The sequence below is a fragment of the Cololabis saira genome, chromosome 2 (assembly GCF_033807715.1).
Source record: "Cololabis saira isolate AMF1-May2022 chromosome 2, fColSai1.1, whole genome shotgun sequence".
NCBI lineage: Eukaryota > Metazoa > Chordata > Actinopteri > Beloniformes > Belonidae > Cololabis > Cololabis saira.
The window spans coordinates 11,351,231-11,375,776 of NC_084588.1; the positions used below are offsets into that span (position 1 = coordinate 11,351,231).

The following is a 24,546-nucleotide window of genomic DNA, read 5'->3' on the forward strand; positions in this document are numbered from 1 at the left end:
TCCAAACTTCACCATACAAGGGACACGCTTCTAAATAGAAAAATTGGTTGCTTATTTTATGTAATTGAAATGATCTCAACTTAATGGTTGCCAGGCTCTTGGTAATGGAAAGCACATTCTTCCCATGACTTACTTTGCAAAGGATCCAAAATTCAAAACTGGATGGTGTCTGGAAGCAAGTGCATTGCAACCCCTATCTCATGGGGGTTAATTGACTCTTAAAATCCATTTCCCGTTCTCGTATTTCTCTTATGCTTGAGCCGTTTCAATATCACTTCATTATTCCAGCAAACAAAGAAGATGTTTCAAACATAATAAACCACATTATAATTTTTGAACTGTCACTGCTGGTAAGAAGACTCAATCCACGCGACTGTGTCCATGGAGGTACTGTCAGTATTGGAGAGTGTTCACCATCTGTTCATCCAGATAAAGTATTCACTTCTTTTGGTGTTGCTAGACGTTCTGCGCTCTCGCTCTGCACTGCCTGTGTGAGATCTATGAAAAGCAGAAGCAAAATAATCTTTTTGGAAATAGAAGCCAAAGGGGAGTTTTGTTTTGCCTTTCTGATCTAATCACCAAATAATTCACTATCCACATCAAATAAACTTTCTATACATGAGGCCTTCTGAAAGCGTACTGAAAAGAGGAAGAATCATTCAGACCTCTGTGCAGCTCTGCTACGGGAACATATCTCAGCAAGCATCACTTTCTCCTTGGGGATGTCCATAGGTAAGAGTTCTCCATGTAGTTTCCTGTTTGTCCCATGTTTCTCAATGTTTGAACACATTGGGCTCAGGGGTTTAGACTGCCAATGATCAGCATTAGCAGACAACCAAAGCTGCAGAACAGAGTGTTGTTTCCAGACCTCTTCCCCTCTTCAGAACACCCCGTTATCTGTAAGCCCACTTTCCGATATAGCCATCCATCTTTATGTGCACATGAGTGCGTTGAGACGATGATGGAGTTTGGTGCACACACAGTGTGATTCCATTTATATGGCCCATTGTGCTCCATCAGGCACACTGGGATGTTATCAGCCTCAGCCAGGCTCAACCCACCTACAATGCTTCATTACCTGTGTGTGAGCATTCGCACATTATCATCCTGCAAACAATGCTTCATTACATGTCTCTCTCCCAGGGCTTCTTTAACATTTCTTCCTGTCTCAATACCCTGTAAGTCATGTTATCTGTCCGAGTCATATTTACCGAGCAGACCTTTGCCTTTTTTAGAAAGCATGTATTAAAATAGACAGCTGTAATGCTTGTTGTTGGCACCTCACAAACACACTTGCACATAGGAACATAGGGTCCTCGGAGGATCAGATGTAGTTACTGGCATAGCCACATGGTAGCCTGACCTCCCCTCCCTGTTTTAACCGCATTAGTCACACCCACACACACCCATCACCAGGGGCCGGAGTGAGGTCTTCCTCCACACATGTTTCCCACATTCGCCCCAGGCCGAATGTGGGCCTGGGTGGGTCCTTGTTGGGGGGTTCTCGCGCTCCGTGCCCGTTTCTGTTTCCCCCCGCTGCCCTTGCAGCTGCGCCATTGGCTCTGGGGTTCCTGCTTTCATCTGGGCAGGTGCCGGCCCGCCGGCTGTTGGGGTTGCCTCATCTCTCTGAGCGGGCTGGCCATTCGCCGGGTGGGGGCTGTAGCCCTGGAGGGTGTGGGCCTCTCAGCCTATGCTGAGTGGCTGGTGCCCTGCTGGGTCCTGGTCCGTCGCCATGGTATTCCTGGCTGCCTCCTCCCGTGGTCATGTGGGCTCCACCCGGGGCTTCCCTCTGTTACCTGCTGGGAAGGGGTGTGGCTTGCTGGTGAGGGAGTTCCTTCCCTCTTATGGTCCCTGTGGGGTTGCTGGTGGCCTGTGTCCGGGTTTCTGCCTTGTTGGCTTCTGGCTTCTGGCGTGGTTGTGCCCTTCCTCCCCCACTCTAGTTGCAGTTCAGGTAAAGCCTTGTTTTCACCTTGCACACACACAGTTACACAGACATACACACCTGCTCACTCACCTACATGCTCACCTCACAATTTCGAGGACAGATGATTGCAGTAGCCTAGTACTATTTAGTTTTAGAGACCTGGAATGGTTGCTGTTTGTGTCTTTGCGGGTTCCCGTTTTTGTTTGTTTGTCTTCTCTCTTACTGATTTCAAAGGCTTGTGTGCCCGTTTTGTGTTTTCTTGTGTTACTCTGATTTCTCTAATTTCAGACTTGCAGCACATGCCACTACCCCCCCCCCCCCCCCCCCCCCCAACCACCCTTCCGTCCTCCACCCCACCCCCCACTCCCCCTGCGCTCCTATCGTCCTCATACAGATGTCAATCCAATAGACCACCATTGGGATGTGGTGGAACGGGAGATTCACATCATGGATGTGCGTGATGCTGTCATGTCAATATGGACCGAACTCTGAGGAATGTTTCCAGGACCTTGTTGAATCTATGCCAAGAAGGATTAAGGCAGTTCTGAAGGCACTGCAAGTACTAGCAAGGTGTACCTAATAAAGTGGCCGGTGAGTGGACATACCTGCACATGCGTACATGCATACATGCATGAAATGGACCCTACCAGTATGTTTTCCTCACCTGTCAATTTTAACTACCTACCACAGTGTAGAAGATTATAACAATTGTATCAATTCAGCAGGAAATAGTTTAAACAGCAGAAGCCCGTATACAAACATCACTGCTATAAATGGTTATTTACAACAGTTTGAAATCCATTTAGTACTATTGCAATATCAGGGACATTGTTCAACAATGACAAAGGAATTGAGTTTGAATTGGATGGTTATGGGCTCAATTATGAGAATAGGGAATAAACATAACAGGCGAGCAAGTAGCCACATGTGTGTGTAAACAATGGAAATCTAAAGTAATCGATGAAATGACAATGTCAAATGATATAGTAGAATGTAATTTACGATGAAGAAAATATCACAAGTTGTGTATACAGAGGTTTAAGTGGGAAATCATTTACTGAGAGGATGGAAAAATATTTTCGATTACATGTAATAAAATTCTGTTCGTCTGAGGAGACTTCAATATAGATGTGATACATCCCAGTAAACCTAAAATAACAAATGATTTCCCAGTTACCAGACCCAGCAGAATTACTTCATACATCCTACATTCATCAGTATTCAGATTACATGACAATAATTAGGGAGGACGTGTGATGGATGACTATGAAATGATAAAACACTCAGTGCACTTAGTTGTGACGTGATGGCCCAAGACTACCCTTGTGTATGGAGAGAAAAATGTGGATAGTGCTTATAATACTGTTTTTGAAATATTTAGTTCATTATATTATGCATACTGTCCCACTTGACAGTACATTAATAACAATGAATATCTAAAATAACCCTGGTTAACTAAAGGATTACAAAGTGGGTGTTAGAAAAATACTTATCTAAACATTTGATTAAACTTAGGACCAAAGAGTATGACGATGGATATAAATAATATAAATAAATGATATAAATAATTAAAAATAAGCTGAGGCATTGATGAGAGATCACAGTACATAACTTACTCACTTTTTTGCCATCTTCAACTCTGAAGCTCTCTCTCTCTTGGTGAAAGAAGTTTGGACATTTTGAAGAATGCCACTTGAAGGTTACTCCACCTCCCTCTCTGCTGTGCTTTGGCTCTGCCTCCAAAGTCCCTGCCTGTAGAGGTAATAGGCATCTTCACTGAGCATAATCAATAGAGAGTAGAGACTGGTTCTCCTGGCTCCCTAGGAGGAGCCAGGAATCTAGTTTCAGATGTGACCTGAATGTTCTTTACATCTCCTCTCTCCAAACCTTGATCTTGTGAGAAACTTTCTTTTTGTGTTTTTTGGAAGATAAGACATTTTCATCAGCAGGTTGTTTCTGGTTGGATTTTGCCATATCTTTCCTCGCATGCAAATATTTAAAGTAAATCAGAGTTGGTGCAGATGGATTTGATGTCAAGACTGGAGGCTAAAGCCTGTCATGTTTAATAGGAACAGGCCAGGTTATCATAGAAAATGTCCTGATTATCCTCAGCTGCCCTAGTTTCTCCCCTCAGCCCAGACTGATGATTTCATAACACAGTTGATGGAAATAAATAACACAAACACAGAGAAATGGTGGAACACAGGGAGTAGGGGGAATGTATAATTAGATGTAAATATTTAGCATTACCCATTTTTTATTTATTTATTGCTACTTCAAGGAGCTGTGTGTCATACTTGTGTAATATAAGCTTAATGTTTAAATTTGAAATGACATCCATTTAAGCATAAATTTACATAATGTGGAATATTTTAATGTCAGATTTTCACTCAAATATAAACTTTAATTTGCTAACTACAGTTGGAGATACCACAGTTTACCTTTATCTGTAGTTCTGATGAAGGCACTGTTATGTTTTCTTGACAGCAGCAGCGACGGCTGGACCTATTATGTTTTAAGTATTCACTTCTATCAATCTGTCATCCCTTTCCTGTGAACGTGATGTTGCTTGAACACATTGCAGGAATATCTTCACATTTTGCACAAAGGCTCTTTTAAGAGAAGAATTAAATGAGTCGAGTTGGGTTGTCACAGTGATTTGATAATTTTATTTAGCCCTTTACTCAAATTTATTTTGACAATTCCAGATTCAAGGCCTTTTATTTGCCATTGTGCAGTTTTCTGACAATAAAATTATCAGAGCAACAACTGTTCAGGTGAAATTTAAATATACAAATAAGAAACAAGAATACAAGGTGAATACAGAAGGCAGTAGATAAGTGGGGATGTTATGGTAGTGCATATCAAGAGAGAGAGAATTATATTGCACAGCAATAGTAATACTATGATTATGCTCGTATTAAACGATTGGATACTATGAATGATGATAAAATATTGCACATGAAGAATAATACTGTACATAAAGTAATCAGTGTTACTTTACTTGGTAAGAAGCAATTTCTGCCATCTGTTTTGCTCCCAGTCGTCCTGTAACTCCTTCCAGTGGGCTGAACAGTTGGGGATCAGGATGGAAGTGATCATTGATCGCTTTAGCTCTGGAGTGACACTAGCTATCCATAGAGTCCAGGGAGGGGAGTGGACGACAGATTTGTCTGCAGTTTTTACCCTCCGCAGTCCCTTCCTATCGGCCACTGTGCAGCCAGCAGACCACACAGAGATAAGGTGCACCAGCACACACTCAAATTCCCGAAATAACACTTAAATTACAAATTAGACTGAAGAAACCTCAATTCCTAAACCCGGAAGATAGAGCCGACCGATTATCTGCTCATTGGAATTGGGTGATTGGTTTCAGCAAATGTATAATTAATTGTTACATAGAGGGTCAGTTAATGCATCAGCATCCAGTACTGATGCATCCTTGAAGGCTTGAATCAAGTCAGCAGAAGACTTAATCAATTCAGTTCTTGAACTGAACTGAACTGAGCAAGCCCTCTGGAATGAAGGTGAAATAATTTCAAGAACCAAGTCAAATCCAGCCTATAGATATGTTGGGAATAATTTCCAGGAAATGGTAGTCAACTCAACTGTCCTTTTTGGAAACCTTTTGTGTACAAGTGAAGTTAAAATGACTTATAGGGGACCTATTATGAAAAACAGGTTTTCTCTTGCTTTAACATATATAAAGTGGTCTCCCCTCAGCCTGCCAACTCAGAGAAGGAAGAAAGCAACCAAATTCTGCAGTGTCTGTACAGCCGCCCGGATGAGCCATCCAGTGTGATGTGGATCTACGAGCCAATAAGATTCTGCTCATGTCGTTACATAACGAAAATGTGATTTACATAGGTTGGCCTCCGATGCGTGAAACCACGCCCACAACTAACTCTGGCCGGCCGGAGCTTCCGCCATTTTTCCGTAGCGGTGTATCGCGTCATTCAGGCAGCCAATCAGCACAGAGCCTCATTATCATAGCCCCGCCCACTCAGAATCCTGCATAGATAATGAGGTTAGAGAATGAGATGATAAAGACATGGCTCAGAGGCTGAATTTCTATTTTGTTTAGCAAAAACAATCAAAAGCTTGTTTTTAAGACATTCAAGGCCTGTTTAAAATAGGTATTAGATGCCATAATAGGTCCCCTCTAAGTGGATTGACTTTTTTAATGTTTAAAGCCTTAAAACACCAGTTTATTCTGATGCTGGCAGATTGCCTTTCGGGGATAACAATAATGACAATTCTGCTGCAAACATATATGTATGCATATATAGATCTATATATAAAGTTTTATAATGGTTTTTAAATTTTTTTTTTAAACAAAATGGGTCCTGACACTTGTGAAAGGCTGTGCATCTGTGCTGTGTTCCCTATCTAATTTAAATCTGTTTGCCTAATTGATGAATGTTACCACTTGATAAATTGTGACACAAAATTAATGCTGGTGGTAAGAGTGGGTGTGTGAAGGTCATGAAAGAGCCTGATGGTTGATGGTTTAATTGGTTTTACTCGGGCCCCCCAAATCCTTTGTAAGCAGACATGGCTTTCTAAAACCATTACGGTGGTCATCTGGCACTCTTTTGCAGAAATTGTAAACAAAATAGGGACAAAGGGTTATACAAATAGCATAGATTAAGAAAAAAGAGAACAATAAAGCATGATGCAACAAAAAAACAAATTTTACTCAATAAAAAATGTTTTCATTTCCTTGATATTAACAGTTCCAATGAGATCTTATAAAAGCATGAAAAAAATGTAAAGGGGGGTAGGCCTTCACCTTACTGATGGGTCTTAAATGATAAAAAGATGGTGTGGTCTACTGAACTAGCCTGTCAAAGAAAAAAAGTATAAGGAAAAAAGAAAAAGGCCCAATATAAAACCCTATAATTAAGTGGGAGCACAGCTGAAGAATATTGCCCTAAATTACCGTATTTTCGCGACCATATGGCGCACTGTGTGGAAAGGCGCACCCTCAGTTTTGTGTGTCATTTTTGGTTTTAAAACACACATACGGCGCACCGACCCAAAAGGCGCCGTCTACGGAGACGGAGCTGCACAGACACGCGTTGCAAAACACACACGCGCTAAAAATACAGCAGAAGCAAAACTTAGTTTGATATTTTATTTCACTTTTCACATCAATCAAACCCTTCAAAGGTTCATATTCTGTTTCTGCATTAAAGAATTTAAAAAAACCACCGGGTTGCTGCACAAACCTGTCTCAGCCACTGATCATCTCCTCATCCATCCAGCCCTTTTCATTTCACTCTGGCTGGAAAAGTCTCTTTAGGGAACGCTTTTCTTTTAAAAATCCCGACCGCGGCGGTCCCGAGTCCCGCTCCCCGTTTGTTCCCTTGCGCTGGACCGGGTCCCGGGTCCCGGTCCGCCCCCCCCCCCGCGCTGGTCCCGCGGCGGACCGGGTCCCGGTCCGCCCCCCCCCCGCGCTGGTCCCGCGGCGGTCCCGGGTCCCGCGTCCCGGGACCCTCGCGCTGGACCCGCTCACACACACGCGCTGTCGGGGAGCCGGTACCGGGGTTTGATCCGAGCTCCGTTAATTCAGCTGCGCCAGTCCGAATTTCCAGACCTGTCTCGGCTTCTTGATCATCATCCCTTCATCCAGCCCCCTCTTTTCATTCACCCTTATAATGACTCCGGCTGGAAACCTCTTATGCAAAGTTTTTCTTTTAAAAATCACCATAAGTTTCTGTCCATCAGCTGCGCCAGTCCAGCACCACATAGCCTACATGAGAATCTGTGTGTCGCGCCGCGAATACACACACGCGCATGTCGGGATCCGGTACCGGGTTTGTAACCGACAGATTTGGCTGCAAATCTCGGAAAGTGAAGCTGATCTGACCTGAGACAGACCCCAGAAATCTCTGCTCTTAAAGCGGCCGGGAACCAGGTCATCGGACCCGCTTGGGGAACCAGGAAGTCGGCTGCAGCAGCGACCATCACCGCGCTGCTGCAGCCGCTGCTTTAACCGGGGAATGTGGACGGTTCCGACCGGCCAGCGCTGCAGAACACTCACACACAAGTGTGTTTATTTAAATAGAGCGGAGCAAAACTTAGTTTGATTGTATTTTATTTCACTTTACACATCAAGCAAATCCTTAAAAGTCTTCATCTTCTGTTTCGCATTAAACAGCTCAGTGGATGGTCTCATTCAGCTTCACCCGCCCCCTTCTCTTTTTACCTTCTCATGGTGGCCGACCTGACATTACCGTAATTCAGGTAATAGACACGGCGCACCGTTTCTTAAGGCGCCCGGCACATTTAAAAAAAAAAAAAAAAAAAAAAGTTGCGCCTTATGGTCGCGAAAATACGGTAACAGAAAAGGTCCTGTCTGACAGGTAAGACTGAAACCATTTCAGAACTATACCTTTTATTACTAACACACAACCAAGATGTGATAAAAGGATGTTGTGGTATGCAACGTCAAAGGCAGCAGAGAAGTCCAGCAGCGTCAGGGCCGCCTCTACCATAATCAATAATTAAAACAACAAGGCTCAAGGCCCAACTTTAAATCAGATCTAAACTTCCTCAGAAAGACCATTTAATCCAAGGTATGACTGTAATTGACCAAAGGCTATCTTTTAAGAGCTTTGATAGAAAAGAGAGTTTGGAAATAGGCCTAATGTTAGAAAGTTTAGAGGAATCCATATTGCTCTTTTTGATGAAGGGATGTATCACAGGGTGTTTGAAAGCTGTTGGAACACAGCTGGAGATCTATGAGGAATATATGGAATCAACAATGAATTGCCCAGATTATTATAAGTGTCTATATTGAATATGAGTTTAAAATTCTCAAAAAGGGTTGAACATGCAGGAGAAAATAAAACACCACCAGCAGGTTCTTACTACTTCATTGGCACTCAAATTTTCATAACGTTATGAATATTTTGCCCTTCCAGTTAATAACAGTTGCCTGACCAGAAGCACTGCAGTTCATTTTGGAAGCATCCTAGGAGCAACCCTCTACCCCTCTAAAGATATGCTCCAAGGGGCTCAACTGCAGATAAACGGCAGGAATTTACACAAGACCGATCAAGCTAGTAGAAAGTCAGATATAAGAATAGTGTAGAAAATATTCTCTACATTCAAAATGAAACACCATGACTGGACTCTTAATCATAGACTGACATTATGTTACCCTGAGGAGGCTGAGGATAAGCAGTTCAGAATGTTTTATAAGAGATCCAATCAGGAGGAGAGTCAGAAAAGAACATTTTACTTGACACCACATATTCTCTTTATAGGGTTACAATCAGGAGAAACGAGGTATAGAGACAAATATGGCTTTGAATGAACAGACTACCTCATGATCAGTGGTGGACAGTAACGGAGTAAATTTACTTGAGTACTGTACTTAAGTACATATCCAGAGGATTTGTACTTTACTTGAGTATTAGATTTCTTTGGTACTTATTACTCTTACTTGAATACATTTCCAAGACAAATATTTTTACTTTTACTCGAGTAAATTTCTAGGAAGGCTGAAAAGTACTCGTTACTTTCAGGTCTGCTCTTTTTTCTTCTTCCCTAAAATCCTATTGGACACAAGCTGTTTTTGTCAAAGGAGGAGACCTATCACAGTGCACGCTCTCCACTGGGATGTACGTAAAGCGGAAATACGTCAAGCCTCCTCAAAACGATACCGCCAAAGTAGCCTGCGTTTGTCAAGACAAGTCAAGACAGAGCCGCAACAAGTCAAGACAGAGCCGCAACAATTCAAGACAGCCGCAACAATGGCTAAGCCTGCGAAAGGAGAAGAAAGACAATCCGCTGAGTCGTCTGAGTCTGATAATGAGCCGGACTCGGAGCAGGGACTTTCACAAAATCCTTGGCCGTATCTTAACTCAATGTTTGAGTTCGACCGAGTAAAAAACAAGGGCACAGTTTTTTGTAAAGCAGTGGTCTTTGAGGGGGATCCAGACTTAGTTGGATGGTGCAGGTTCATTTGGTTTCAGTTCATGATTGTTAATAAACTCTGCATCATCTGCTGTCCTCTTATGATCCCATTCATTTGATTTGTTTTTGGTGTTTCTGCAGGTTTTATATAACATTGTGGTTCTAAAAGCAGCACATCAGTGCAGCTGGTTTCAAAGAGCTAATTCTCAGAAACAAGAGTTAAAAGATCCTTAAATTAATTTAGAAAAAATATAGTAATTTACTGATGTGGAAAATAAGAAATGTACTCTTACTCTTACTTTTACTTAAAGTAAATTTAAAAGCATTTCTCTTTTGGATACTTAAGTACCTTTAAAAGCAAGTACTTTTCTACTCTTACTCGAGTAATATTTTGACTGAGCTACTTTTACTTGTAACGGAGTAAATTTTGACCAGTAGTATTTGTACTCTTACTCAAGTACTGGGGTCGAGTACTCTGTCCACCTCTGCTCATGATTCTCTCATGATCTCAAATCTGTTGGGTAAACTTGTAAAATTATCAATCTAACACAACAGGCAGCACTTTAAAGCGCTACTGGTGGGATATGAGGTCACACTGAGGATGGATCAGAACTACAGTGCAGTTAAAACGTGGTTTCAACCAGGGTTTTCCCCCCATGAGCGTCAGCAGGTGCTGCTGCTTGTTGAGCTGGATTTGCAAGATCACAAGTTCTCCCGAAAAGTTCAAGATACTATCAAAATCATGCAGTAATCTGGTCCTTCTGCGGTTGTGTTTCCCTCTCTGTCTTGCCCTTTCTACTATTATCCTTATAAACAGGATGGGTGGCGTCAAATAAAAAGTCCTTGTGTAAACCTTAATTTACCTTTCCTCCTATATGATTGAAACAATCTAAATTATTTACCCATAACCTCCAGGGGTGGGAGTAGTGTTGATGTAAATTTGGAAGCCGCTCATGGTGTTTTATCTTAATAAGTGACTGGATTCTCGGTGCCGTTCTTGGGTCCAGCTTCCTGCCAGCTCAATCTGCTGTGTGTAAACTGGGGTGGCTTATCTGCAGCTGCGTGCCAAATAGACTCAACATAAATTTAGTGGAGCAGAGTGAACAGCTGCTTCTGAGAAGCTTCTAAACCACACCAAAGCCCTTCTGGTGAGACCACTCTCGTTGCCATGCTTCAGGTCAGCACGACTCAGGGGTTAAAGCACCGTCTATCTTTATGGGATATGTTGCTGCTTTTCTTCATCTTTCTTAGCATCATTTGTCCTTTTAGGATCATAGTGTAAAAATCCATATTTGTGTGTAGTGATGTGCCATTTAATGTAAATAAAATCTCTTTCACATAGGAGTATTTTAACATGGACACATTTAGATCTGAATCTGTAGTTGAGAAAAAGGGATTCTGTTGGTGGTAAAGTTAAATGCTAAGTGGTTAACGTAAGAGTGAGCCGGTGCAGGTCGACAGGCTGGACACTGATGTTTTCAAAACTTTTAGAAAAAACTGGCATTTGTGCCACTTTATTAAAACAATATTTCGTCCATCCATGACCTCCGCTTATCCAAAGGTGGGTTGTGGGGCCTGCAGCCTAAGCTCTGAGCCCCAAACCTTCCTTTACCCGACCTCCTCCATTAGCTGCTCCTGGGGGTAATACGAAGGCGTTGCCAGGCAAGCAGAGAGAGAGAGGGGGGGGGGGGGGGCATCCTCACCTCACCTCACCACCTAACCACCTAAACCACTCCTCATGATTGTTTAAATTTATTTATTTGGTAGGGGCAATGCACATTAATTAACATTTCTGTAAATGCACCAGAATCAGCCAAAAGGCTATTTTTCATCTGTTGTTCCTGGATCTGCAGGAGCACCTCTCCTCACCCTTGCGCCTGTTAATCTCCCGCTCCATTCTTCCCTCACTCATACACAAGAACCTGAGCTCCTTAAACTCCTCCACTTGAGGAGGAGTTTAAGGCCCAATCCCAATTCTCCTTCACTCGCCCTTCTTTTCTCCACTCGCCCTTCTTTTCTTCCCTACCCCCTAAAAAAGAAGGGGGAGATTTTAGGGCACTTGAAATCTAGGGCACTTGGCCCAGGGGCCTGTCCCATTCTCCTACTCCCCCTCGTTTTCATCCCAACCCTGATCAGGAAGCTGAGAGCCAAAAGCTGTTTTAATTTCAGCTGTAGCGCTGTTATTATGACACTTTATTAAGTTTTAATATTTTTTCAGGCATAAAGGTAACCTTTAAGATCCATGTTTGTTTTTTGATTCAGTCCGCAAATGACGACGAAAAGCATTCTGGGAAATTTTCATACCCCCTCGCTCGCGAAGTCAGCATCTGAAAACATTCGATTTGAAGGGGCTATTCTCAGCCCCTAGCCCTCGTTATGCCCCCTCCCCCTTGGCGAAAAGAGGAATTGGGACACCACTACCCTCACGGGAACGCGCAAAAGTTAGGGGTAGTGAAGAAAACGAGGGCGAGGGGGTCAATTGGGATGCAGCCTAAGTATCTCCATGGTCCCAGTTTGGAGGTGTTGATTCTTATCCCCACTGTTTCATACGTGGCTGCGGTAAGGTCTTCTACTCCCACAACATTTTTTGTTATGTTTCATTGTGTTTTAGCTACTGTAAATAATCTGTTCCGTGATCATTTTTTATTTCCTTGCCCTAATATTGCATGACATTAAAAATAACTGACACATTTTGATCAGATGCTACATTGGCAAACTTGACAAGCAAGAAGCGCACCAGGTCATATAAATACATAAAACATACACACATTATGCATACACACGCCTTCTCCATCTGACCAGAGGGTCAGTAGTGGCGGTAGGATTGTCCCCAGCTCAGCTGCTGTCTTTAATCAAATGTGTATTGATTGGTCATGATGTCAATGAGGAGTTAAAGCTTCTAAATCCTTGTTGCTCTTGTTGTATTAACATGAGCAACATGCACATAATTTCTGCAATAATTCTTACCTACCTGAATTCTTGCTATATATCTCAATCTGGCTGCGTGTGGTAATCATAAAATGCCAATAGAGGAAAAAGTGATTGATTTGTTGGCTGCTGGAAAAAGGAGACGGTGGCAGCTGAATGGGTGGCAGGCTCACTGCTATCTGCTCCCTGCTTAAAAGCAACAAATCCATCAGAAAGAGCAAGTTGTTAGATTTCCTGTTTGATAAGAGTTGACAGGGAAAGCAGTTCTCACTTGCGAGTTGTAATATCAACTCAATCACGCATAGATGTTAGCTGTTGATCTCCTGCATCCATGCAGCATATGAGAGTTGTTCCCCAGGTACTTTACTCCCTCACCTTCGTGGTTGCCTCCCAAGCTGCAGCCCACCAATGGTAGGCATCGTTGATTGGAGCTGCCGCCAGCCAAACGGAGCTCAGGTTTCTCCATTTACCACGACCATGATGGCGTTGAGGACAGCACACTTGCTTTATACTTGACTGACAGTAGGTTAATTGACTTAAACTTCTCCAGTGCTGCTCACAAGAGATCCCCACCCCCCCGGGGCTGAACAGTCCACCATGAAAGATGAACTAGACATGCTGGACCAATTAGGAGCATTGACAAAATAACTTCCTTTCTAATGATGAAAGTGTGCATCCTCTGAGACTGATTTAGGGAACTGTTGTAGAGAACAGACACTTTCAACTCATTTTAATGGAGAAATAAGAACAAGCAGATTATTTTTCAGATTTTTCTTTTTTGAGAGTATGTTTTAAAGTCATACTGTCATAACCATGAGAACAGTAATGTATTTTTGTGAACTATGGGAAATATAATGGTTCCTCAACCACCTTAAAGAGGCAACATTATGAAAACATCAGTTGCTAAATAACAAATGTTTGCATGAAAAATAATTTAATAACAATTTATAATACTGTAAAGAAAGTATCTTGAAAAAGTCAAGTCAGGCCTGAATGGAGGTAGGTTTCTTCTTTTATTTCATCCAAAAGTTGATGGTTTTCTGAGGTCTCAATCGAATGTCTTTTGTCACATTCGGACAAGATTAAAATGATCTGGGGACATCATTTTTAATAATCACGTCAATGATTTTAATCCCATCCAAATGCGCTGTTTCTGTGATTGGTGAAGTAAAAATTCCACCGCAAATTACCTGCCCTATTTCAGCAAACACTAAGGTCATGAGATGATTTTAATCCTGTCCAAAGGCTCATTTCAACGATGTGAGGGCTGGAATCTCCTCTCGTGGCTTCTTCTGCTTCTTTCCTGGTATAATTGTGCCAATTTTGGCTCTAAGTGTGATATTATATTACAACTTCAGCCTACTGTATATCCAACACATATAGTGTGATAGTCTGTTTTTTTCAGGATGCAGAATGTGGAAAACTAATTATCAGTTGTATTTCAACATGTGTTGTTTATCTCAGGTTGTTAATTTTAAGATCTTGCAGGGACCAGATGACTTTTCTTTTTATTGTTCACTGATAATCCCGAGACCACCAAACTTGCCCCCCTCCACCCTTTGTTGCACCTAGAAGTTGTGTCCAACTCCCATCAGCAGCTGCCTCTCCAAAAAGCACGAATGAAAGATTCCAAGTCTCACCCGGACCGAAACTCACTTATTAACAAAATGCATTTGTTTTTGAAACTGTTGCCTTGTTTATTTTTAAGGCACGCCAGATTGAGACGGTCCTTCAGGCTGTATTTTCCCCGTGTGCGCTTTCAAAGCCAAGTACTAGTGATAAACAACTGAAATATTTATTAACAGAAGATTTTTTTTTCTTTTACAGCAAACTCTTAACACAACACAGTCTTTAAATGACACTTAACCCTTTGAGTACAGGTGTGTTGGCCACCCTAATGTGGAGAAGTAACAATGAACAGACCTGTGATGCCTCCATCATGGCCCTCTATTAAAAACATTTACAAGCACATCTGGAGCTAGAAGATCTGAAACTGCTTTTCTATTATTTAAAAGGAAAAACACAATGCCTTGCTCGTTTTCAGCAGGGACTGGATCAAGAAAATCATTTTCAACAGTACTTTTTCTTTACATGTTTACACAGTTCCATTTTGTGTGGATCCCATGAAGAGACGTTTCAGTTCAGACCATACAAACATTAAAGGAAAAGAAGGCTTTGTTGTTGCGGCGAACAGTCCATCAAGCTCCTCGTCTTCTCCAATAAACACTTGTTTGCACTCAGTATGATTTTAAAAGTCTGTTTCTGTTTAGACTCACAGAGGGACATCGATTAGGGATTTGTATTTACAGACACACAGACAAGTTAAATCCTAAAACAGTGAACAGACAAACTATGATAGATACTAAAAGGGTTAAGGCAACAATAGAAAAATAAAGAACTACTAAAAAAAAAAAACAACAGAAATGTTGCTTCTCTCTCATATTCAGTTTACAACACTCGGATCCTAAGAAACTGTGGCGGTGAGAATTATTCCCACAACCCTATTCTCTTTACAGTGCCCTTCCATTTACACTGTATTTACAGCAGAACAGAACTCATCCCACGAAAAGAAAAGAAAAGTAGTCCATTTAAAGTAACACCTTATGCAAGAACACGATAATTTAAAAGAAAAGAAAAAGTAGAACTTTTCATGTTGGTGTGTAAAACATTCACACGCAGGCTTGCAAAGTGTTTTTCAGTAGTCATACTTCATATCAAATCAACAGAGCAATTGGAAAACCTTATTTTCTGTGATCTTTTGTACAAATGTTTGCTTTTCGATTGCTGCATAACTTTGATGTTTAAAGACACCGTTCACAACACATTTGTCCTTGTGTGTGTGTGTTTGTGTGTGTGTGTGTGCGTCATGCACAGTTGACAGTTTCACTTTAACAACATGTATCTGATGATGAGAGAGATGTGCTGGTGAGACACGAGAAGATGCTCGGAAAAACTCAGAAGACGCTGAGTCATTGCTGCGCTCCCTTTCAGAAGCCAAAGAAGAAGCTGTTCACGTCAGTTTGTGAAAGGACCAAAATGTTTTTGAATCCAGAGTTCTCTGTGCACAAAAAAAAACAACAAAAAAGGAAGCTACATATACATATTTGGGTACATACACATGAGTTCTAGTTTTAAATTTATAGACCAAGCGATTCCGTCAAGCTGCTTCTGGATGAATCCGTTTCTACGGTAAAGCTAGAGCATGCCAAAGCTACGTCCATACGATGTTGTTCATGGTTAACCATTTGAATCCACTGGAACCTCAAAAGGTTTCAGCTTTTAAACAGCAAGAGAGATGAATGATGAATGTTTGTGAGGAAGGAGTGAAGCAGTGTCTCACTTCACCTCCATACAAGGTAATAATAGGGACCAGTTCAAATCAGTTTGTGTTATAGTTCTCATTCTCTGTACCAAAAGACTTTGTGATGGCTGTGATACTTGTGTTTGACCCGTTTCTCTGTATGTGCGCCCGGTATCATTTATTCTGCTTGAAGATTACATTTAGTTTTGTCTTCAACAGTAGTTCCACAGATTTGCTTTTTTGGGTCTCCGTGTGTTCTTCCCCGACTCCCCGGGTCTATATGATGGCTTTGTTCCAAACAGCATACTTTTCTGAGTGAACTGAAACATTTACACACTAAAAAGATAGAAAAGTGCGTTAAGTACACAGCTTCGAACATCACCAATTTGACGGAGGATGGATGTAAACAACGTAGCAGACGTAACAGCGAGCGCTGCTAACTTGTTTCTGGCATCACTTGGTCACATCCAAAAAAAGGTCTGTATTTAATAACACACTTGCGAGTTACTGCATGTGCAGGACAACACAGTATCCACCCCGACTTGAGTGAATACTGGTATCTCTGAGGAACAACTTTGAGAAAACCAAATGAAATGTTTATTTTCAATGTGATGGATTATATCAGGCCTTGGAAGATGTTGTTTTACCATTCTGAGGAGGCAAAAAAGAAAAAAAATAGTTCTTCTGAGGAAGACAAATGAGGCCGGATATCTGAAGCTATGGAGATAAACCAAAGAGGGCTGTGTAGAGTTGGAACCACCTCGGAAAATAGACCTTGCTCTTTTTAAATCATTTAACTAGAAGTTGTTGTTTTAATAAGACATGCACTGGAAAAGCTGTTCACTGGAAGAAAAGGTGAACATGTCAAGTTGTATTTTGTCTTGTGGGGTAATTGTTTCTTGATCGATGTTATTGCTTTTCCTTACAGCTTTCAATATCTGTGCTCATTAATTGCTAGAATTTCCCTGCGGTTTCTTGTTAAACAAAAACAAAGTGACACATGGCGAAAAACAATGATACTTGAGGAAAAGCAATTCCCTTTTTTGAGGTTTCTCTGGAGGAGTCTGGAGATAAGCTTAAGGAGAATGGAGAGAGATGTGGAGGAGCGTGCAGCGGCTGAAGAGCTGTCAGGCAGGAATAGCACTGGACCGTCCTGCCTTAATAACCCTGGCTGTTGGTAAACGCATTCAACACTTGGTGACCTTCTGGCATACTCAAATTCAGGACTGCGTGACATCGCTTTAATTATCCTCACTTGCTACAGCTTTCTCTTTTTTTTTTTTTTGGTCCGTCTGCAACTGTGTTCCATATGGTGCCGAGCCAAGGAGCCTGGAGAGATGCAGGGGAAGTTCAGCCCACCACGAGCCGGGCAGATTTAATCAGCAGCCCTGGCTGATGCCGGCTTTGCTTTGGCCTGCACAGGTCTGTGGTGCACCATAGCACTGCTTTCACAGGCTTCTGAGAACATGACTTGTTAAATGCAAGCATCTGGTGTTCATCTTCATCAGGGCCAAGGTGATACTCAGTGATGGTGTCAGCAGAAAGAAGAGTGTTAATGAATCCAGAGTTTGCACCAGTTCAGTGCTAGATGCTGTAAAGTATGTAGTTCATGCAGGATTTGACATTTTAGGAGCTTGAAGACTGAGGGAAAGAGTAGAGGTGAACCAGTAGGAGTTTCTCTAATGAGCAATAGCACTTTTTTAGAAATCAGGTCAACTGATGGTCAAGTTATGGTGCCAATTAAATGTTTTCCCTCTACTTAGGGTGCACAAATTAGCTATCTTAATTAACATTTAACACATTTTTAAAATCAAATTAGTTGAATAAAATAAGGGGCAGTGCTACGTGTTTAACAACACAGATGTGCTTCCCTTTTTATTCTGGATTGTGGAGAAGTGGAGCTCCACAGTAGACCTTACGAAGCACTGATAGATGAAAAACATCTAAGATATATATATAGTCTTATTTGAAATGTATCTGTGATCAAAACTTCCCAATACCAGGACGTGTTTTGAGGTAAAGACAAATGTTGACATACTAGAGCTTCTGGTAAATTTAAGTGAAACCCAACCAGTGTCCAGAAAGCTTGGGCACTTTCTATCAATCTCAGTTTAGCAAAAAGGCTGCAATTCACCAAAGTGGCAAACGTTAGGTTAATTGGGCTAAATGCCTAAAAGTGTTATTTACATCAGGCAAGGGTGAAAGCAGATTTAATTTCTTGCCAAAATATCTCATTTCATTTCAAGTTCTTCCAGCCTGCCTTCATACAGTATCTGCCACCTCACCTGGATACAGGTAAAAAGCACAGTTATCTATTATGTATCAGAATTGAAAGTCCAGTCATTCTTTTTCCAGGACTATTCTCGATGGCAGACTTCAAAGTAGCGCTATTGTGAGCGGGCTCTGACGTAAGCCTGATCGTGGACTGATCAACTGACAAAGGCTGGAAAATGACTCGTGGTTAATGATTAATATGTGATGTTAAACACATTCAAACAATTTGTAAGTGATGCAATTTAGAAATCTGAATCCTATAATTTGTTTTTACCCCCTTAAGAGTGAAAAGACAAATAAAACTGAAATATAATTTTCTTATAGCACAACTCTTTTGTCCTCGTCCATTTTGGAGCATCTCGTGAATGCTGCCTAAACATCTTGAGGTTGGAAAGTCTCCCTCTTTGAGACATTATGTGGATGAATGATGATAAAAATGACCACAAGAGAACTTGTACTGGATTAAAAAACTAATCACACATCACCAGTTGATGGTAATAAATCCTTACAATCATTTTCAAGTGAATGCATTCCTTTTTGTCACCACAACAATAAATGTTTTACAATAATTTTCTGCAAGTGACCAAGCAATTGTGAGCCTTTGCTTAGGCATTAGATACAAATGAAGCACCTCAACATCTGACCAGCTGTTTGTTTCTGGTTTGTGTTTCAAGACAATACACAGGTTTGCTCAAGACATTAAGTGAAATGGGATCAAACACAAAGATGTGTGCACAACACAGTGACTGTGGTGAGTGTGACTATGGGCTCAGTTTCCTCCTGAGTCACACTCATTCACCGTTCACCACTGGTTACTGTAAAAAAAATTCAGTCTCAACACCCAAGTCTGTCCAGCGTGTGTTTTTCTCTGTGCACGCTGCCATGCACACGTGAGCACAAGTCTGTCTTATGAATCCTGGGGGAAGTCGTCAGATGATGGAGGGCGTGTGGTGGTCCTGCGGTGAAACAGTTTCAGTTGTTCTGAAGGCAGTCGAGATCCACCGAGCAGCAGACGTTCCCGTTCTGAACCAGACATAAGACAGAAAAATAGCATTCAATTATTGTCATGGTAATATAAAGGTAATACGTCCTGAAACATGACATTTATTTCCTTCTTGTAATGTGTATTGATGATAAGGAAGCTGGTTACTCTTCTCCAGCACATCCCAAAGATTCCCACTGAGGTTAACATCTGGAATGCACATTCTCTCTCTGTCTTTTTCCCCCTTCAACCACTTTTTAAGCCAGATGATTTCTGGGATCGTCATCTTGGAATATGTCGTTGCCATCAGGGAGGAAAAACTGTATTGATGGAAACATCTGTTCTTAGAGCAGTGATTCCCAACCTGTGGGCCGCGGCCCCCTGGTGGGCCGCGAAGGTATTGCAAGTGGGCCGCCAAATCATTTCCAAAAAAGTATGATTTTTTTTGGGGGGGGGGGGGATAAAATGATATAAAAATATACAGAATAATGTTTTAAATGTTAAAACTCAATTATGTTTAAAATGATATTAAAAATGTTTAAATATTAGCATTATTATAGCATTATTATAGCAAATGAGCGATAGGAACTTTTGTTGTTATCGGTCGGGCCACTTTGCAGCGGGACTGCATTGCACTTGACTTATTTACGTTTGATGCTGATACCTGAAACTGGAGTATAAAGATGAATAGCTGGCTAGAGAGAGACAGGGAGAATTAAAAAGTTCGGAGGTGGGCTGCGAACATTTTTGAGACATAAAAGTGGTCCCTGAGTTGGAAAAGGCTGGGAACCACTATCTTAGAGTGTGTAAAGGTTCTAAGGTGACCTCACCTGGACCGAGACCTGACCTCACCTGGACCGAGACCTGACCTCACCTGGACCCAGACCTGACCTCACCTGGACCCAGACCTGACCTGGAGCGAGACCTGACCTCACCTGGACATAGACCTGACCTCACCTGGACCGAGACCTGACCTCACCTGGACCCAGACCTGACCTCACCTGGAGCGAGACCTGACCTCACCTGGACCGAGACCTGACCTCACCTGGAGCGAGACCTGACCTCACCTGGACCGAGACCTGGCCAGCCGACGCAAGTCCACATCATCATACTGCCCCCACAGGTTTACGCAGCAGGCACACGGCACAAGTACATCAGTTCTTCTGCAACCATCCTTCTGGACCTGAGTACATCTGGACTCAGACTTTATTCCCATTGCTCCAGAGTTCAGTCTTTTTTGCACCTTGGCAAATTAAAGCCATTTGATTATTTTCACTGATGTTTTTTCTTTTTCCCTTCCTCAGTTTATGCAGGTGTTTAATATAAACAGGTGTTTGATAAACAGTTATTTTATAAATGTGAAGATTTACCGTTATCTCAGTTTTGTTAATACCTTTGAGATGTTTGTATTGTTTGTTAAGTGGATGTTTGTGTTTTTATTGCGTGGCAAAGCAGTTTCCCCTTGGGGATCAATAAAGTTTTCTAATCTAATCTAATCTAATGTGAAATGATGATTACCGTATTTTCCTCACCATACGGCGCATCGTATTATAAGGTGCACCATCAATAAATGGCCTATTTTCAAACTCTTTTTATATATAAGGCGCACCGCATTGTACGGCGCACGGAATATATGGTAAGATACTGTACTATAGAGGCTGGGGTTGAGTTACGTATCTACCTGATGGAGCTGCGCTACAGGGAATGCTACAAAATAAAAAAAAAAAAACAAGAAGAAAAGTACTGTAAGTCAAAACTTTTTTAACAAAATAAAAACCAGCTTTCTGAAAACTTCGTTCACTCCCAAAACAATTTAGTGTAGTTTTTAGCGCCGTTACTTCAGTGACACCGATTACAATCCCCCTGACTACGATAACAGAAATTACCGTAATGATCATATATACGGCACACCGCATTATAAGTCGCACGGCCGGGTTTTGAGAAAATTAAAGGCTTTTAGGTGCGCCTTATAGTGCAGAAAATACGGTAGATAAAACAAGGTTGTTAAACATCTTTAAAGAAATTTGATGAGGAACAATCACTTACTAGTTGTATTTTGGGTCAACCTTTTAGTTAAATGTAATGGTCTCTGCTGCATCCAAACCAAACACCTGAATAGTGGATCAAAGAGAGCCATCAATGACCTCACCTTCCTCCCTAAAAGCTGAAACTCTGTTATCCACATGCTTGCAGAGGTTGGCACATAGTGTCCATTTAATCACAGCGCTGCAACACCCCTCTGTCAAACTTCTCAAGTGCTCTTACTTTGTGCTGAATCCTGTTGAGCAAGACTGAAAGTTCTCACAGCTGCTTGCTGTCACTGTAGTTCAGACTGGCCAGATTGTTTCAATATACCGTTGACAGAAACTCTAGATTACTGCACTAGAGACTTGGGAGGTGTTGAATGGATAAACTCTGTTGAATGGATAAACCCACATTTGTGAAAAAAGCCACTGACTTTGCTAAAAGTAAAAGAAAAGAAAGCAAATAATGAAATTGTACGTCATTTGAGATGAGTTATTATAATTGACACTGCCTGGGCGAAAGAAAAAGTCACCACCTGGATTTAATTTAGCAAATAAGTAAGAGCCTCCGATCAGAAAACTACTACAGTGATTCATGTACACTCACCAACCTCGTTGTTAGGTAACCAGCTGTGGCCGGCGACTGCATTTCACCTGGCAAATAATTATTTAACTGAAACCTGATGCAGTGGGAGGTTGTTCTCATTCTGGTTCTGTTTGGGTTTAGGTAGCGGTAGCGATAGCTTAGCTCAGACTGCAATCAGATCTTAAGATTTAGGTCGATTGCTGTTATTGTTGGCTCCGTGCCGGTTTCGTGCTTTGTTTGTGGTTTTTTGTTGCAGATTTCCAGTGCTTGACGTGTGTTTCCGTGTGTTCCTGCTTCCTGGATTGGCAGTGGATGTCGCCCCCCCCCCCAAAAAAAAATAAATAAATAAAAAAAATCACTGGGTTTGTATGTGTATATTTATGTATGTGTACACATATGTATGCGTATATATATGTATATATATTAAATATAGTAATAATGCACATATATATACTTTTGGTTTCTACCGTCATGGTATCAATCATTAATATGTGTGCAGACAAGGAAAAAAAAAAAAAAGAGGGATTTGACTACTAATCTGCATCGAGCTAACTAAACCAACCAGATTTCTGGAACTATTAACATTGGGTTAAAAACTGTCTGACGTATTACCCAGAAACTTGAAATGATAGCGATGAGCCATCATATTACAGGAAGAAGGAAAGAAAAATCTTGAATTATTGTGATTGGAGATTACTTTTACATTTGTTGAACCCAAACTGAAGGAAACCAACAGTGGAACTCTTCATATTGTTTAAAAGTGAAAGAAAAAACATTTCTACACACATAATGCAAAGAAAATATGAATTATGGGGAGTAAACACCTGCCAGTGAAATGATTATAGTTTGACATATACCATCAGCCGACTTGGTTCTTGTAGCAGCTGGTTTATTTATACGATGACTGGGGCGAGCAGCAGGCTGGAGTCAACAATGGGCTATTTTTATCAAATGTGGGAGCAAGATCTGACACCTTGCTGATCTGCATATTACGCATTTCAAGGTTTACACATCCTTCACATCATCTGCAATGGTTAGTTTTTAAATCATTTCATGAGACGGAAGAGAAAACTCTCCATGTTGTTCTTATATTTTCAGAATTCACCCTGAGCTTGTACTGCATGTAAACCTCTGCAAATAAGAGAATCTCTCTGACATAAAGTGTTTTAAGATTTAAAAATAATACTTTAAAATGAATTAAGAATAAACAGAATAAAACCAATCTATACTTCATGCATAAGTCTCATATACAACTCTAAAAAGTGACATTTTCAAAATATAATACTAGAGACAAAAGTAGAAGTAACAAGACCACAAATTAGGAAAAGACAACACACTAATTCTTGCATGTTTAGACCCAATTTTCTGCAAACGGCATGAATGCCAGAGTTTTGTTTGTTGGTTTAGCTTAACATCTGTTATTTCTGAGTCGTGAGCCATCACTGCATGGAGATCCAACTTTCACTGACAACCACATGGAGAAAGGATTACTTAAACTCTTAAACACCACAGTACAGAACTGGATTCATAAAGGCCAATTACGACTTAACCATGTTAGACGGAAGCCTTAAGTTAGCCTGATTACCGGAGGGAGCGTCAACACTTCTGCGCTGAGAGACACCTGGGATGGGCAATCATACACTGGAAACGTGCATTGTAGTCAGATGAGCCGGTGTTTCTTATTTTTTGTAAAAAATGGGCAATCTGTGCTCCAGACCAAAGAAGAAGACTGTTGACAGCAACAAGACGTAAAGCTATGCTCTGTAATGGTTAAGGGTTAAATCAGTGCCCCTCTGTTAAGGGCAACATTAATCCAGAGAGGTACAGCGAGAGCAACATACACTGCCTTCAAGATAACATCTTTTCCAGGGATATCCATGCACTTTTTTAAGCGAGACAACACAAACCACAGTGCAGACTTTACAAAAGAATGGCTGAGGGGAAAAGCGGGGTCTAGGCATGTTTTACAGGCCCTTGACCAACGGGACATTTCCAGCACCCCGAGTGGACGACAAGGCCGACTCAGTTCTCATTACATACGCCGTAGGCAGGAGGAGGCATCATTAAAACCTCTCAATGTCACCTTCGTGTGTGAGAACCAGACCAATATCTCAGCTCCTTCCATGCAGATCTCATTGTTCTAGTCATTTATTTTTGGTGGTTTGTGAACAAAAGCGCTGCTCATTAAGTGATATGGAGTATTTGGTTTGCTGGGTCAGTGGATCCTACCGTGTTCCTACACCGTGATAGAGACAACAGCTGAAAACGGCCGGCTGTAACGGTTCCTGCCTCCTAAGTTTTACCCCTGAAAACCCTGATAATAGAAACTCACTGAATGTATCACAAACTGGGCAAGCAAGACAGGATCTATAATAACAAATGCAATCATGTTGAAAAGACAAACACGAAGCATCTGGGGTTTTAAGCGCCTGCAGTGATGTATGCTAAAGTTAACTTAAGAATGGATGTCTTTTTAATAGGAGTTTTTTCTCTTTCTTATTTAAGATTGTAGACTAGTCTAGTTTGAGTAGACAGAAAAATCTATGTTTTTTCCCCCCCCAAAGTGGTTTAATTAAACCCATGTTAAAAGCTGTCAGAAAG

At 41.4% G+C, this 24,546-nt stretch overlaps 1 protein-coding gene across 1 annotated transcript in view; it reads right to left on the reverse strand.

Moving 5' to 3' along the window:
* Nucleotides 1-14,609: 14,609 nt before the first annotated feature.
* The window catches only part of LOC133458088 (protein kinase C-binding protein NELL1-like), a 362,160-nt gene continuing 352,223 nt past the window's right edge, over nt 14,610-24,546 (reverse strand). Inside the window, exon 20 of the mRNA XM_061737631.1 lies at nt 14,610-19,376. Within this exon, the coding sequence (XP_061593615.1) occupies nt 19,326-19,376 (51 nt within the window). The 3' untranslated portion in view covers nt 14,610-19,325. The remainder of the gene's footprint in view (nt 19,377-24,546) is intronic.